The 16,375-nt window shown below is 28.8% G+C and overlaps 2 protein-coding genes across 5 annotated transcripts in view; both read right to left on the bottom strand.

The window, feature by feature from the left end:
• Positions 1-3,717: 3,717 nt before the first annotated feature.
• Positions 3,718-7,055, bottom strand: LOC107472049 (pentatricopeptide repeat-containing protein At4g02750). Its single transcript, XM_016091622.3, has 2 exons — positions 5,537-7,055; positions 3,718-5,161 (listed from the first exon to the last, which is right to left on the bottom strand). The coding sequence occupies exons 1-2, from the start codon at positions 6,971-6,973 to the stop codon at positions 4,355-4,357; spliced, it is 2,244 nt and encodes a 747-aa protein (XP_015947108.1). The 5' UTR covers positions 6,974-7,055; the 3' UTR covers positions 3,718-4,354.
• Positions 7,056-13,984: 6,929 nt separating this feature from the next.
• LOC107471921 (probable serine/threonine-protein kinase SIS8) overlaps positions 13,985-16,375 on the bottom strand; it is a 7,704-nt gene continuing 5,313 nt past the window's right edge. For 2 of the 4 annotated variants that reach the window (XM_016091455.3, XM_016091458.3), the window contains exons 9-13: positions 16,171-16,269; positions 16,016-16,084; positions 15,665-15,714; positions 14,894-15,070; positions 13,985-14,614 (exon numbers count right to left, since the gene is read on the bottom strand). In XM_016091455.3, coding sequence (XP_015946941.1) covers positions 14,485-14,614; positions 14,894-15,070; positions 15,665-15,714; positions 16,016-16,084; positions 16,171-16,269 — 525 coding nt within the window. In that variant the 3' untranslated portion in view covers positions 13,985-14,484. Of the gene's footprint in view, positions 14,615-14,893; positions 15,071-15,260; positions 15,406-15,664; positions 15,715-16,015; positions 16,085-16,170; positions 16,270-16,375 lie in introns of those variants that run through there. The other 2 variants (XR_001588666.3, XR_008003958.1) reach the window with 2 other exon arrangements.

Genomic DNA, 16,375 nt, shown 5'->3' with positions numbered 1-16,375 from the left:
AAAATCCATCTATTTGATTATGATTTTGAATTTTTTATTGCATTCATTTGATTTTATTTTTCGATCTAATTTAATTGTATTCAAATGATTGCTATTTATATTGAATCAATTTGTATTTAATCTATATTCAAACTATTATAGTTTGGATTATATTTATTTATTCAATTTTAAAAAAATAATTTCAAATTTTTAAAGTTTATAATTTGAATAAAATAAAATTTAAAATTTAGATAAGATATAAATAATCTAATCTAAATTACAATAATTTGAATAACATGGCTAAGGATTTGATGATTCTAGAACGTTTGAACTATTAAATGGTCTTATAACAAAATATATTTTTTAAATTTTTTTAATAACGGTTAAATAGTTCTTTTCTAATTTTAATTACAAATTAATCCCATATATTTTATTTAATTATAAAAATTATTTTTTATTTTATAAATTACTATTTTATCATTCATCTATTATGTTTATTAACAATCAAAATAAAAAACAATAACGAATTAGATCTTCCATTAATCGTAATAAACTTTTTGGCAATTTCAATCAATTAAAAGTTTATATTTGATTCGTGACCTTCGTCCAGGACGGCTGTGAAATCGTATTTCTTTGAAAATCAATCGATTGGATTATCAAAACAATCGATTGAATTTCAAGTTCCCATAACTCAATCGATTGGACTATAGGTTATCACAAAACAATCGATTGAAAATTGTAAGGCAGCATGGTTTTCGCAAAAATCAATCGATTGGTCGTATTACCCAATTGATTGAACGATGACTAAAATGTGGATTTTTTAAAATTCAATAGATTGCTTATACTACCCATTCGATTGAATTCTTCTAAACAACCCGAGGTCTTACAATTCAATCGATTGGTTATGTTACTCAATCGATTGAAGTCATCAAAACAACATGAATTTGCCCAATTCAATCGATTGAAAGCTTCAAAGCAATATGGACTTGCCCAATTCAATCGATTGGTGGTTGTGTTACCCGATTGAAAGCTTTTACAATTTTTTTCTATTTCTATGCACTATAGAGATATTTTAGTTTAAAAAACTCATTTTTACGATGAAGTAATGTGATTTTCATTTATTATTTCAACAACAATGCCATATAAATTTTATGTCTTGTGAATTATATTTTATTTTATATGATTAATTTATGTAAAAAAATTCCATATCTTTTTATTTGTTTGCATTCTATTTTGTTCTTTTCATTTGTTCAAGATTTGACTTCTTTATTGAATCTTGACTAAAAAAAAAAAAACACCATGCAATATATATCAAAACATTTTAATAATTTGTTCATATATTGCTAAGACATATATGAAGTATATATATTACAAATTTTTAATCAATTCTTTCTAGATTAACAATGGAAGCCCCCTTTCCAATCCTCCGTTAGAGCGATAGGACTTTTAGACTTATCATCTTCAGATTTTATAGTTTTCTCAGGAGGCACACGATCTGTTATTTCCTCATTGTAAAGCTCTAATAACGTTACTTTCATGTTGTGCGAGCCTCCAATATATCGAACATCTGTTTCACGGAGATGACACCAGCATCACTCGGCAAAGGATAATTGGATTTCAATACAAAACATTTGAGCAAACATAAAAAATAATTAAAACAGGAGAATATTGAATATCTCCTACACCGCTGATATCCCTACACCACCGGTATTTCCAATTGGGAGTGTTTGATATGAATTTCTCAAAAAAGGAGAAACATTTCAAGCAACAACTTTCCGGTAAAAAATAAGAACATTCATTACCAGCCAATACATGATTTCAAAAAAGGTAAGTCAAGAGACATTATAACTACTCAGGCATCGAGTCATAAGCCTGCACCACTCTCTCATGATACATAAAGAGATTGATACACGATTCTAATGGTGGGATTGAATAATTGGTGATAGATTTATTCACCATTTTATAATGTTAATATTAAAGAAAAGATAAGATTAGAGTATCTAAATAAAAATAAAGTCTTAAAAATTGAAGATAGAATTTTAAAGTTAAGATAGATGAATAATAAGATAATAATTTCTAAAAACGATAAGAAAATTGAAAATAGTGTAGTACACAATTCAATCGATTGGGTAACACCACCAATCTATTGAATTGGGCAAATCCATATTGCTTTGATGACTTCAATCGATTGGGTAGTATAAGAAATCGATTGAATTTTAAAAAACTAACATTTTAGTCCTCGTTCAATCGATTGGTAATATGACCAATCGATTGATTTTTGCAAAAACCATGCTGCCTTGCAATTTTCAATCGATTGTTTTGTGATAACCGGTAGTCCAATCGATTGAGTTATGGAAAACCTGAAATTCAATCAATTGTTTTGATAATCTAATCGATTGATTTTTAAATAAACACGATTTCACAGTCTTGACGAACGTCACGGATCAAATATAAACTTTTAATCGATTGGAATAGCCAAAAAATTTATTACGATCAATAGAAGATCTAATTTGTTATTGTTTTTTATTTTTATTGTTAATAAACATAATAGATGAATGATAAAATAATAATTTATAAAATAAAAAATAGTTTTTAGAATTAAATAAAATATATGGGGTTAATTTGTAATTAAAATTAGAAAAGAACTATTTATTAGTTGTTAAAAAAACTTAAAAAACATGTTTTGTTATGAGACCATTTAATGGTCCAAACGTTCTGGGACCACCGAATCCAGTGTCGTGTAACTGTTTTTTGACGACACGTATACGTCCTCTTCTTCTTTCAAATTTAAGCATACCTCCTCCTCCTCCTTCGCGCACGCAGATTTCTCCTCCTCATTTTCTTCTCCTCTTTCGATATTTTCATCACCAACATCACAGATATTTTGTTAATGGATTATTTTTTCAATCGAATTGAATGGACGTAGGTGTTCTTAATTGAATTGAATTGATAATCTCTAAATTGTAGATACTGATGTTTTGAATTTGATTTTATATAATGGATAATATTTCGTTCATTTAATACTATACAATTGTTTCACCATAATGATGTGTTCGGTTTATTATGCAGAAAGTTATTTTAAATTTGATTTTATATAATGGATAATGTTCTATTCATTTAGTACTATACAATTGAGGAAGAGGAAGAGGAGAAGAAGAGAAGAAGAAGAACCTATGTGAATTTGGAAGAAGAAGAAGAAATACGAGGAGGAAGAGAAGGAGAAAGAAACGAAAAAGGAGAAGAAGAAGAGCGCGTGATTTGAAAAGTTGTTACAACACCTTGGATAGACTTGGATAAAAATTTTGTTTGGATGTAGAATTTTTATTCATTAAAAAAATAATTAATACAATACAAATCACAATCAAATCGAATAAAATTTGATTAGATTGAAAAATTAAAATCAATCTGAAACAAATAGTAACAAATTATATCGATTTTGTTTTTTAAACTATTTCAAACATCTCTACATTCTAATCTTATTAATTTAAAGGAGATAAATATACACATAACTATAAACGAAATCTTATATACCCAAAAGTACAGTCATCATATATTTGTAATTTGATTTTTCAACTCATTTTGAATATGTATTTTTGTATTTAAACGTGTATTATCTACCGATGTCTAATTTAGTACTTGATTTTTGTGTACACCTAAATTGTAACATTGTTGAACTTAAATATGGGTTGTTCATTGTTTTGATTCTTTTTTCATTGATTATTTTTTCAATCACACTACATTAAAATATGAGGTATCCAACTAACTGGTGTTCAACGAAACCATTCATCTTTGGTTCTTATAATCCAGCTTATTGAGAATGCAAAGAATAGTATTGGTTTTTTTGGACATTTTCATTCAAATACCTTGTTAGGACTTCACAATCTTGTTTGCTCTAGACCACTTTTTACTCTTAACAATTTCTTCTTGTCAAAGGGTACAGTTGTGCTCCTCAAATTCAGAATCGAGGTATGCTTTCTGCTGACACCATGGTTCTAAGTCTTGGATATCATCATCTGCTTCATTTTCAATTTTATGAATAAACTTTGCAGGCAGTATCAAGGTTGTGTTAGATGAAAACATGTCAGCATCAGGTGCACCAGAAATGAATACAGCTGCCTCATCTAGCAAATCAGAATCAGGACTTTGGAAGCTCTCAAATTCAAAGCTGAAGTCAATGCTGAAATCCAGAATTCATTCTGAAAAGAAACGAGCTCACTGATTCCACAATCAGATTATAATTTTGCGGCGGGTGAAGTACTTGGACATTAATTCCGCCACGAACGAAGCGTCCATCAATGAACTTCTCAGTGCTACTTCTTAGCAACTCTTTCATCACATTAATCTCCTCATCTTTTTAATAATATTCTCTCCACTCTTACCAATAATCTCTACAAGAACAAATTCCGTTACTGAAGTGATGAAAGCGATGGGAGTCCCTCAAGATTATCAACCTTCCAACAATCTTGGATATGTGTTTGATGGCATTATGACAGTCTTGACACACACGCAAGTTTTTCATGACACGTATTGGTCTGTCAGCAGGTATGGTCAGAATTCCAAATGCTACAGCCAATTTCTCACTGTGATACTTGAGCATGTGCTCCTTTTCTTCCTCTTCCACATCATGCAGAACCAATTTGGTTGATGAAACATACCCATCAAGCTTCATTTTCTGATCTAACTCTTCTAAGAAAGCATATATTCTGTCTCTTTCTGGGTGGACGCGGTCCCCAACTGTGAATTTATGAATTTTGTTTTGTACCTCAACCCAACTATACCCAGGTACTTTCTGCACACAGGCGTCCCTCAATTTTGATCTCATCTTACCAACATCGACCCATCTGCCTGAAGTTGCATATAGATTTGAAAGAAGGACATACATTCCTGTGTTATGAGGCTCCATCTTGAAAACCATCTCAGCAGCCTTTTCAGCCAGCTCGGTATTGCCATGAATCCGGCTAGCACCTAGTAGAGTACCCCATGCTGCAGCACTTGGTTCGAAAGGCATGCTTCTCATTAAGTTTTGTGCTTCTTCCAGGCGCCCAGCTCTACCAAGAAGATCAATCATGCAAGCATAATGTCTTGGATTTGGTGTTATACCGTAAACCTCATTCATTGAATAAAAATATTCAGTTCCCTTGTCAATCAAGCCAGTATGACTACAGGCAGACAGAACACCCACCTGAACAATGGTAAAAAGAAGAATATTGCAATATTTAATTACACGAGAAAAACGTATAAGCAAAGCAACTATTAACAAAGTTGTATCTATGGAAAGATGGTAAATGCATGACTCCCTTTAGAGCAGGGATTACCTATATGAAAACTCATGAGATAAATAGGTGGTTAAATAAATAATAAGAGCGATATTATCCTACGCAAATGAATTTCTTAATATTTAATAACATATAAACAGGACTATCGATCTCTTATGTACAAAGGGTGAGGTAAAAACAAAAATTGAAAGTACCATGAAAAAAATGAAGTGCCGATGACAGTGGATCATGACAGCCATGGTAGTAGAAAGTCATGCTAAGGATAAAATTTAATTGCATACCATTGTAATTTCATCTGGTTTAACACCTAATTTGTTCATCGACTCAAATACTGATAAGGCCTGTTTGCCAAATCCATGCCTAGCATAACCAGCTAACATTGTGTTCCAAGAGACGATGTCTTTCTCTTCTATTGCTTCAAACATATCATAAGCTTCGTCTATGCTGCCACATTTAAAATACATTGCAAGAAGTGCATTCCCAACAAAACACCCCATCTCATATCCCGTCTTCACCGCTTGCCCATGAACTTGTTTCCCTAACTCCAAAGCTGCAATATCAGCACAAGAGCTCAAAGCACAACTAAAGGTACCCCTATTTAAACTTTCTCCATCTCGTTTCATCGCAACAAACATGTTCAAAGCCTCTTCATAATGACCAGTCTGAGCATAACCAGCAATTATAGCTGCCCAAGACACAGAATCACGCTGAGGCATCTTATCAAACAAGTTCCTAGCCTGGGTTATATCACCATTCTGACAATATCCAGTAATCATGGTATTCCATGAACTAATATTCCGACAAGGCATTGCCTCAAACAAGTCCCTTGCTATGTCCATTTCCTTGCTCTGCACATATCCGGCAACCATTGCATTGTATGAGACCTCATTTTTCAAAGGCATTTCATCAAAAATCCTTCTTGCTTCATCCAACATCCCATTCTGTATATATCCCGACACCATTGCTGTCCACGAGAACACATCCTGTACTGGACACTCATTGAACAATCTCCTGGCTTCCAGCATATCTCCATCCTGGGCATAACCGGTAATCATAGTATTCCACGAAATGTTATCCCTAACAGGCATCTGGTCAAAAAGCCGCCTAGCACCACCTAACATGTTCCTCTTCAAATACCCAGCCATCAAACAGTTCCAAGAAATCAAATCCCAGTTTGACTTGGACTCAAACAAGCGACAAGCCTCCTCGAATCTTCCGTTCTGAACATAAGCTGCGAGCAGCCCATTCCACGAGATGGAATTCTTTTCAGGCATGTTCTCAAACACCTCTCTTGCATCGTCTACATAGCCATTCTGGGCATACCCAGAGAGCATGGCATTCCAGGACACAACATCCTTTTGGGGCATTCGTTCAAACAGCTTGCGGGCATCACCGAGCCTCCGATTCCTGATGTATCCAGTAAGCATGACATTCCAGGAAAACAAATCCCTTTGGGGCATTTTGTCGAACAGGTTGGTTGCAAGGTGGAAGTGGCCGTTCCTGAGGTAGCCAGAGATCATGGTGTTGTAGGAGACGGAGGTTCGATGAGGCATCGAGTCGAATAAGCGGAGAGCTGAGTCGCATTCGCCATTGCGCATGTGAGTGGAGATGGCCTTGTTCCATTTCAAAATCTCTGCGTCTGTGGAAGGAGATTGTTGCTTCTTCTTCTTTCTCAAGCTGCAACTACCTAACTGTTTTCGAACAAAGTTCCCGCGCATTATATGATTAATAATAATTTTTATTGTGACGATTTAATTCAATACTATCATCACTGCTATTCAGACAGATAACATTACTATGAAATTGGCTAGTGAAGAAGAAGAATGAAAGAATAAAATAGTTGGACAGTGATAACCAATCTACAAAATAAAATATAAACATTTTGCTGATGAGTAAAGCAAGATGGCCGGGGATAAATCTTTTTCTTTCAATTAATATTGATGCTGGTTACAAAACATTTATTCTTTTAAATAATTATTTGCTTAATATTTATATAAAAATTAGTATTTTTACCCGTAATAACATTGTGGGAATATAAATATTTTAAAATTACGGTCTATTTTGTTCTGACAACATAGATTATGTATGGTACGAAAGATTTATAAATCAAGCTATTTTTATAAAAAAAAAGTCATATGTTGACAAAAATCTCTAATTAAGAAAACCAACTTAACCAAGGTATCTATAGATAAAAAATTAAATAATAAGATTTTTAGTTATTATTTCTATATAAAAAAATATAACTTTTTATTAATAATTATTTTAACACTCGTTATCTAAAATTTAAAATAATTTGACGTGTATACTTTTACAAAATAGAAATAATTAATTTTTATATTTGTTATTTAAAAATAATATTTTTCACTCTATGTATATAAAAATATAATAGATATTAGTATAAAAAATTATATTGATAGTTATAAAATTAACTCATCTATAATTTTTTAAAACAATTGAATCTTGATTTTAATTTTTAATTATAACATTAGTATTCTCTCCAAATTATATGTAATAAATATTTGAAAGAAAAGAGATAAAAATATAGATTAGACAAAATTTAAAACTAAAAAAATATGTATATAATAATAATAATATTTTGTATATGAATTATATTATTTTGTTAATTTTATTTTCTGTAGAACAGAAAGATAGAAAAAATAGAGAATGAGAAAAAAGAGAGAGAAAAATAAAGATGAAAAATGAGAGTGAGAGTCTGTTAATTTTAGAAGAAAAATTTTATTTTAATTGAAAAAAAATACTGGAGAATAATATAAATTATTAATGAAAAAATTGTAGAGAGAAATATATAAATTATATATAGAGAAAAAATGGTAGAGAGAAATAGAATGGTAGAGAGAAATGGTAGAGAGAAATAGAAAAATTGAGAGAATTAGATGAGAGAATTTAGAAAGGGGGTTTATTAATTTAAAAAAATATATTTTCTCTCGATTTTAATAATAGAGTGTCATGTGACACATTTGATTATTAAATTAGATAGTAATAAATGATACATAATATAGGTATATTTCAATTTCAATTTTAATATTTTAATTTTAATTTCAATGCAATTAAAGAATGTCATTTTATACATTTTGATCTTGATATTGATATTGATATTGATAATGATATATAAAATAGATAGAGTGGTTGAAGGAAAGAGAAAAATAGAGAAAGGAAGAGGGATGATGAGATAACTCTCTAATTATGGAGGGAAAGATTTTATTTCAATTGTAATAAAAGAGTGACATGTGCCACATTTTGGTTGTAAAATTAGTAAGGAGGGAGAAAGAATTCTTTAATTTTAGAGGAAAATATTTAATTTCAATTACAATGAGAGAGTGATATGTGGCATATTTTGGTTGTAAAATTAGTAAGAAAAATTTCTTAATTTTGGAAGAAAATATTTAATTCTAATTACAATGAGAAAGTGACATGTGGCACATTTTGATTATAAAATTATATATATATAAAATAGTTGGTTGTAAAATTAGCAAGGAGAATTCCTTAATTTTGAAAGAAAAGATTTAATTTTAATTACAATGAGAAAGTGATATATAGCACATTTTAGTTATAAAATTAGATATATTAAAGTAATACAAATGGGGAGTTCATATGCTGACGTGGCGCTCATATGTTGAGTCTGTGAGTTTATTTGCTTAGGTGTCATCACTAGAAATTTTTATATTTATATTTATAAATTATAAATTAATATTTGCTTAGGTTGTTATTTTTAAATTTTAAATTATTTTTTTGGTTGTTATAGTTAGGTTGTTATTTTTTAAATTTTAAATTATTTTACTTAAGTTATTATTTTTTAAATTTTAAATTATTTTATTTAGGTTGTTATTTTTTAAAATTTAACACTATTTTTTAAAAATTTGTTGATTTTTGTTACCACTATTTTTTAAATTTTTGTAGATTTTTTTTCAAAAATTGCAGCTACATACGTAAATTTAAATATATTTAGGTTAATTTAGAATTTTAAAATTTGTTAATATATTTATTTATTTTATTTGCAAATTTAATTCAAATTTAAATTAAAGACAATTAAATTTAAAAAATTTTAGTTATGAGTCACTATAAAAAGTATAAGTTATGAGATATGTATAGCACCACAATTCAAAGTACATCAAACTTTTTTTTTACATACATCCAAAATCTAAAATTCTCTACTTATTCCAATGGCTGATATTTACAAAATCGCATAAATCAATCCTACAATCAACAATTTATGTGTACATATATGAGTGATATAGTTATGGACACTACCAAGTTACGAAAATTCTTCGTTACCATACTCAATTGAGATGGTTTGGCTCGATGAAGACGTGAGTTTTTCACTAATATTTTTTTATTTTATTTTAAATTTGTTTGTTTATCCCCATCTAATTCTTCTTTGATTTTTGTTTATCAATTCTAAGGAAGAAAAATACACGCCTCGATTAAGAGAGGGCTCGTGTCTCAATTCGTGAATTTGCTAAAGGAATGAATATCTTACTAAATAAGATATTTTGGTGTTGGACTCAATGAGGGTAACTTCAAAACTACACATTATGAGTATGTGGTTAATTTAAACCAAGGTACCGATGTGTACAGACTTCCAGAATCGTCGTGATCCACAATATGGATTTAATTTTGTGAGTTTTGACACTTTCAATGTTTTTTGATACGAATTAAACCTACTTAGTTGGTAAGTTTATTGCTTTAGAAAAGTAAAATTTATTTATAGTTTATTGCTTTAGAAAAGTAAAATTTATTTATAAATTTATTTATTTTATTGATAATTTCGGCTGTATTTTTTTTATAACAAACTTATTGACAACAATTTTTTTTATTTTAAATCATTTCAGATGTTGTTGGATATCTTGCTGGAATTGGAAGTGAGAGAACTCGAAAAGGATGACAAATCTACCAAATACACTATTATTGAATTAGAGATTGATGATGGATAATCATGTATTTATTTTTATAAATCTAAAAATTTTGATATTCTCATCTTTTTAAATTGTCATTTTAACTTATTTTGTTATGAATATTTTTATTAATATTATTAATAGATAACAAACATTTTTATTCAAAGACAATGTTTTTGATAAAAAAAAAAGCAACATTTTTTATTAATAATATTTAAATTTTTTAGAAAATGAGTTCGGATTGATTTTGAAAAAAAGTGTTTAAATCTTTTTTTAAAAATAATTTTAATAGAAAGCATTCTTTCCGTATAGTTAGTTTTTTATGAGTTTAAAATAATTAATAAATTAATTATTAATTTTTTTAAATTTTGTTTGACGTTTTAATTTTATTGTTAATTTTTTAATTTTAAAATATAAAAAATATATAATTTGATATTATTTTATTGATAGTTACTTTTTTAGTTGTAATTATTTTTGTTTATTTTATTATAAAAAATATATTTAACATCAAATATTCTATTTGACATAAAAAAAATAATGGAGTGTGTATTTTTTGGCAACTATGTACATAAATTAAATACTTTTTTGGAATTCGACAATAAAGATGAAGCTGTTATCGTCTTACAATTTGTTAGAATAAAGTTATATAATGGTAATATTTATCCATAATTATGTGAAGTTTTATATGTGAGATTTTACTCATTTTGTATTAAATTAATTTTTTTAGAAAAAAATTGTTTTACAGAAAAAATGTTCTTCAATCTTGAAAAAGCAAATGTCATCCAATTTAAAAATAGGTGGGTATATATATTTTTTTAATTCTTTAGTTTAATATTATGTGTGTTATCTAACGTTTTTTTTTTTTTGCTTTATTTATCTAGCTTCGTAAGATTTGAAGAACCTAGGGATAATATGACGCAATTTCAAATGAGGCTGCATTCTTAAAAATTTATCAAGATAAAACCATTAAGCAGTTAAAATAATTAGATACGGTAATTTTCTTTTCTGTAAAAAAGTTGAGAAAAAAATTAATTTAAATTTGTTGTACATTGATTATTTTTGTTTATCCATCTTATTTATTTAGATATATCTTTTAGATTTAAAAATTCACCAAATTCAGCGAATTTAAATTATTAAGTTTTTTTTTTCTAGAATATTATTTGTGTTGTCTTGGCTACTATAAGTCATATTATAAATACTCCAAACTGGTGGTACGGCCAATGTGAATGCAACAGGTTCATATATTTGTGTTGTCCATATATGGACCTGTTGCATTCACATTAGCCGTACCACCAGTCTGAAATATTTATAATATGACTTATAGTAGCCAAGTCAACACAAATAGCATTTTGAAAAAAAAAAACCTTAATAATTTAAATTCTTTGAATTTGGTGAGTTTTTAAATCTAAAAGATATTTCTAAATAAATAAGATAAATAAACAAAAATAATCAATGTATAATAAATTTAAATTAATTTTTTTCTCAATTTTTTTCAAAAAAGAAAATTACTGTATCTAATTATTTTAACTGCTTAATGGTTTTGTCTTGATAAATTTTTAAGAATGCAGTCTCATTTAGAATTGCGCCATATTATCCCTAGGTTTTTCAAATCTTTAAATTGGATGACATTTGCTTCTTCAAGATTGAAGAACATCTTTGTGCCATACATAGAATTCTGTAAAACAATTTTTTTTTGAAAAATTTAATTTAATACAAAATGAGTAAAAGCTCACATATAAAAATTCACATAATTTTGGATAAATATTATCGTTATATAACTTCACTCTAACAAATGATAAGACAATAACAGTTCTATCTTTATTGTCGAATTCTAAAAAGTATTTAATTTATGTGCATAGTTGCCAAAAAATACACATTCCATTATTTTTCTATGTCAAATAGAATGTTTGATATTAAATATATTTTTATAATAAAATAAACAAAAATAATTACAACTAAAAAAATAACTATCAATAAAATAATATCAAATTATATATATATTTTATATTTTAAAATTTAAAAATTAACAATAAAATTAAAACATCAAACACAATTTTAAAAAATTAATAATTAGTTTATTAATTATTTTAAACTCATAAAAAACTAACTATACGGAAAGAATGCTTTCTATTAAAATTATTTTTAAAAAAAGATTTAAACACTTTTTTTTTCAAAATCAATCCGAACTCATTTTTCAAAAAATTTAAATACTATTAATAAAAAATTGTTGCTTTGTTTATCAAAAACGTTGCCTTTGAATAAAAACGTTTGTTACCTATTAATAATATTAATAAAAATATTCATAAAAAAATAAGTTAAAATAACAATTTAAAAAGATGAGAATATCAAAATTTTTAGATTTATAAAAATAAATATATGGTTACCCGTCATCAATCTCTAATTCAATAATAGTATAATTGGTAAATTTGTCATCCTTTTCGAGTCCTCTCACTTTCAATTCCAGCAAGATATCCAACAACATTTGAAATGATTTAAAATAAAAAAAATTGTTGTCAATAAGTTTGTTATAAAAAAAATACAGCCGAAATTATCAATAAAATAAATAAATTTTACTTTTTCTAAAGCAATAAACTTACCAACTAAGTAGGTTTAATTCGTATCCAAGAACATTAAAAGTGTCAAAACTCACAAAATTAAATCCATATTGTGGGATACGACGATTCTGGAAGGCTGTACACATCAGTACGTTGTTTTAAATTAACCACATACTCATAATGTATATAGTCTTGAAGTTACCCTCGTTGAATCCAACACCAAAATATCTTATTTGGTAAGATATTCCTTTAGCAAATTCACGAATTGAGACATGAGCTCTCTTTTAATCGAGACGTGTATTTTTTCTCCTTAGAATTAATAAACAAAAATCAAAGAACAATTAGATGGGATAAACAAATAAATTTAAAATAAAATAAAAAAATATTAGTAGAAATCAAAAAACAATTAGATGGGGATAAACAAATAAATTTAAAATAAAATAAAAAATATTAGTAGAAAACTCACGTCTTCATCGAGGCAAAACCATCTCAATTGAGTATGGTAATGAAGAATTTTCGTAACTTGGTAGTGTCCATAACCATACGTCGATTGTAGGATTGATTTTTGCGATTTTGTAAATATCAGCTATTGGAACAAGTAAAGAAATTTTAGATTTTGGATGTATGTAAAGAAAGAGTTTGATATACTTTGAATTGATAATTAGTTATATCTAAATAAATATATTAATAATTTTTAAAATTCTAAATTAACATAAATATATTTAAATTTACATATGTAGCTTCAATTTTTGAAAAAAATCTACAAAAATTTAAAAAATAATGCTAAAAAGTCAACAAATTTTTAAAAAATAATGCTAAAATTTAAAAAATAACAATTTAAATAAAATAATTTAAAATTTAAAAAATAACAACCTAACTATAACAACCCAAACAAATAATTTAAAATTTGAAAATAACAACCTAAGCAAATAATAATTTATAATTTATAAATATAAATATAAAAATTTCTAGTGATGATACCTAAACAAATAAACTTCAAGACTCAACGTATGAGCACCACGTCAGCATATGAGCTCCCCATTTGTATTACTTTAAAGATTAAAGATTCCATCTATTTTGATCTACAGAAAATGGTGTAAACTGATACTCTAAATTTACAGTACTGGTTGTAAAGAAACGCCTCCATCAATTATCATACTTAAGTGCTAAGCAGGTGCAATGGAGCAACTTCAACATTGTACTCTACAAGTGCCAAAATCAGCACCCTTCTCTCCAAACACCCAAAGTATTCAGCGAGAAAGAGAATGCAAGAAACCATATCCAATAATCAAAAGCACATGAATGTGCATAAACAGAGAAAAGGAAGGAAATACTGGTAACTGAAACACATTTACATGGTCACTAATATGTAATAACAGTTCAGCAGCAAACAAATTTCACTTGTTGCTATGCCTTCCTTTCCTTTCTTTTCCTTTCAAGTTACACTTAGAGCTGGCAACTATCATAGTTATTCTATGGACATCAAAACTTAAAAACTGATTGATTACAACATTTTCCCAAAGAATTTTGTACAAAACAAATGGTACAACCTGGCAATGATTGCACAAGAGAATAGAGTCAGTGAGAAATCAAGCAGAAAACAAAGGAAAGGAGCAAGAGTAGTCCAGTGACAGTGTACGTTAGACGATGATCTTCAACCATTCAGTTTCTTTGATTCCAAATGGCAAAATACTCTACAACTCGCCCTCAATTTTTTACCAGCAAAATTAAAGATTCAGTTAGCTGTATAATGTTCTACTATCATGCAGGGCCTTCGGCAGCTCTGGATGACTGACCACCTGTTCTTACCACTTGAGAACCAGTAATAGGCTTTTGCAATGGCTTCAAAGCAGCCATAATTTCGGTAAACGTGGGTCTCAACTTTGGATCTCTGTAATACAAAATGCAGCATATCTGGTCATGCATAACATAAGTAAATGAAATGTACTATCACAGACATATATACGTGTATTTATACCCTTTAAACGATCAAATTCACAGTTATGCATCTATCTGTACGTAAAGATTTGAATCATAAATCCCCAACACTATTTCTCAGACGTCAGACTATGGCACAGTAACATTCTATCTGGTTCAATGAAAACAACAATAACATATCCTGGTCACTAGTGAGAATGGAGGGTCAAAATTATTGAAATGTTACACTCACGTCTGCCAGCATTGCCTGATGATATCTGCAACTGCAGGGTCCACATCATCTGGAATGTCAAGACGCCGATGTTGGAAACCAACAGCACCAACAACTTGCATTGGATTCATTCCTTCCCATGGTTGCTGCAGTGTAGAGAGCTCCCACAATATAACCCCAAAGCTATACACATCACACCTAGAAAATGCATCACAACATGTAATCATTACAAAAGCAATGATGATTTAAATTGCAAAGCCAATGAGAGGATAGATCTGAGATAAGGGAGCCAGTTCATGACGCTAACAGAAATCATCAAAGTAAACAGGCTTCACTATTTCTTTCAGTAGATAAAAGAAGGAACTTTGCGAGAGAGAAAGGGAATTACAACAATGTTTCGCCGAAAAGAAATAAGTAAACAAAGTGAGCCTGAAGAGAAGCTGTCAGATACCATATTCTAATTCCTTAAACACATTCTTCAATTTATAGTCCAGAACCCTCCATATAGCATCCCTAGTTATCTCTACACAATTCTGTAACCAAGCAGGCATGGAGAATAATAATAATAATACTCAACAAAGTATGAAATAGATCCATTAAATTGTCTATTTATATTCAACATATGCTAATGTAAACAACATAAAACATATCATAGCAACAGCCTAAAATGTATTGGCAAGCACAAGGATTAATCTTCAAGTAAATAAAGAGAGAAAGGAACTGTATTTAGTTTTAATAACACCTTCCTCTCCCTTAGTCAAATTAACAAATACCAAGAATAATAAAGCTTACTTTTCATTGGAAAGCTCATTTCTTAAGACTTCTGGAGCCATCCACTCAGCCTGAAGCATATAATACATAATGAAGTAACCAGCATACCCAATAGCATACCCAAGAAAATGAAGGCCCTAATAAGGAGCTCCAAGAAAACAGTACCTAAAGGCAACAGGCAGAAGTTCCAAAAAGGGGAAGAAAACCCCCGGTCTTTTGAAAATACTGTTTAATACTTTTAATTGTTAAAAGCTATAGCAAGTGTCTGGATTAGCCAATGTTTATATTATAGTATGAAGGAACTAATCAATAAAAAAAGGGGGAATATGATAGCTGTTGGACGCAGAAAATAAAAATTATGATTGTGCTTACTGTTCCTGCAGTTGATCTGGAAGAAAGGAATGTACTATGCTTCATTCGTGATAAGCCAAAATCACAAACCTATTCAAAAAACAGAAATTATGATATACCACACCAAAAAATAGCATTCAGCATGCTTTAACATTAGCACAAGATTTGATTGCCACCTTTACAACCCAGTTTTTGTCTACAAGAAGATTAGGGGACTTCAAATCACGATGCACTATTACTGGAGAGCAGCTGTGCAAATAGTTCATTCCACGAGCCTAAATAGTCAGAAGAGACATATATATCAAGTGAGATTCAGTTGTCACTGTATTAATAATTTGCTATGACTATGGATTTTACTTAAAAAATAAAAAATTTCCCAAA

The sequence above is a fragment of the Arachis duranensis genome, chromosome 10, assembly GCF_000817695.3.
Source record: "Arachis duranensis cultivar V14167 chromosome 10, aradu.V14167.gnm2.J7QH, whole genome shotgun sequence".
Classification (NCBI taxonomy): Eukaryota; Viridiplantae; Streptophyta; class Magnoliopsida; order Fabales; family Fabaceae; genus Arachis; species Arachis duranensis.
This window is presented reverse-complemented; position numbering and strand designations above follow the sequence as displayed.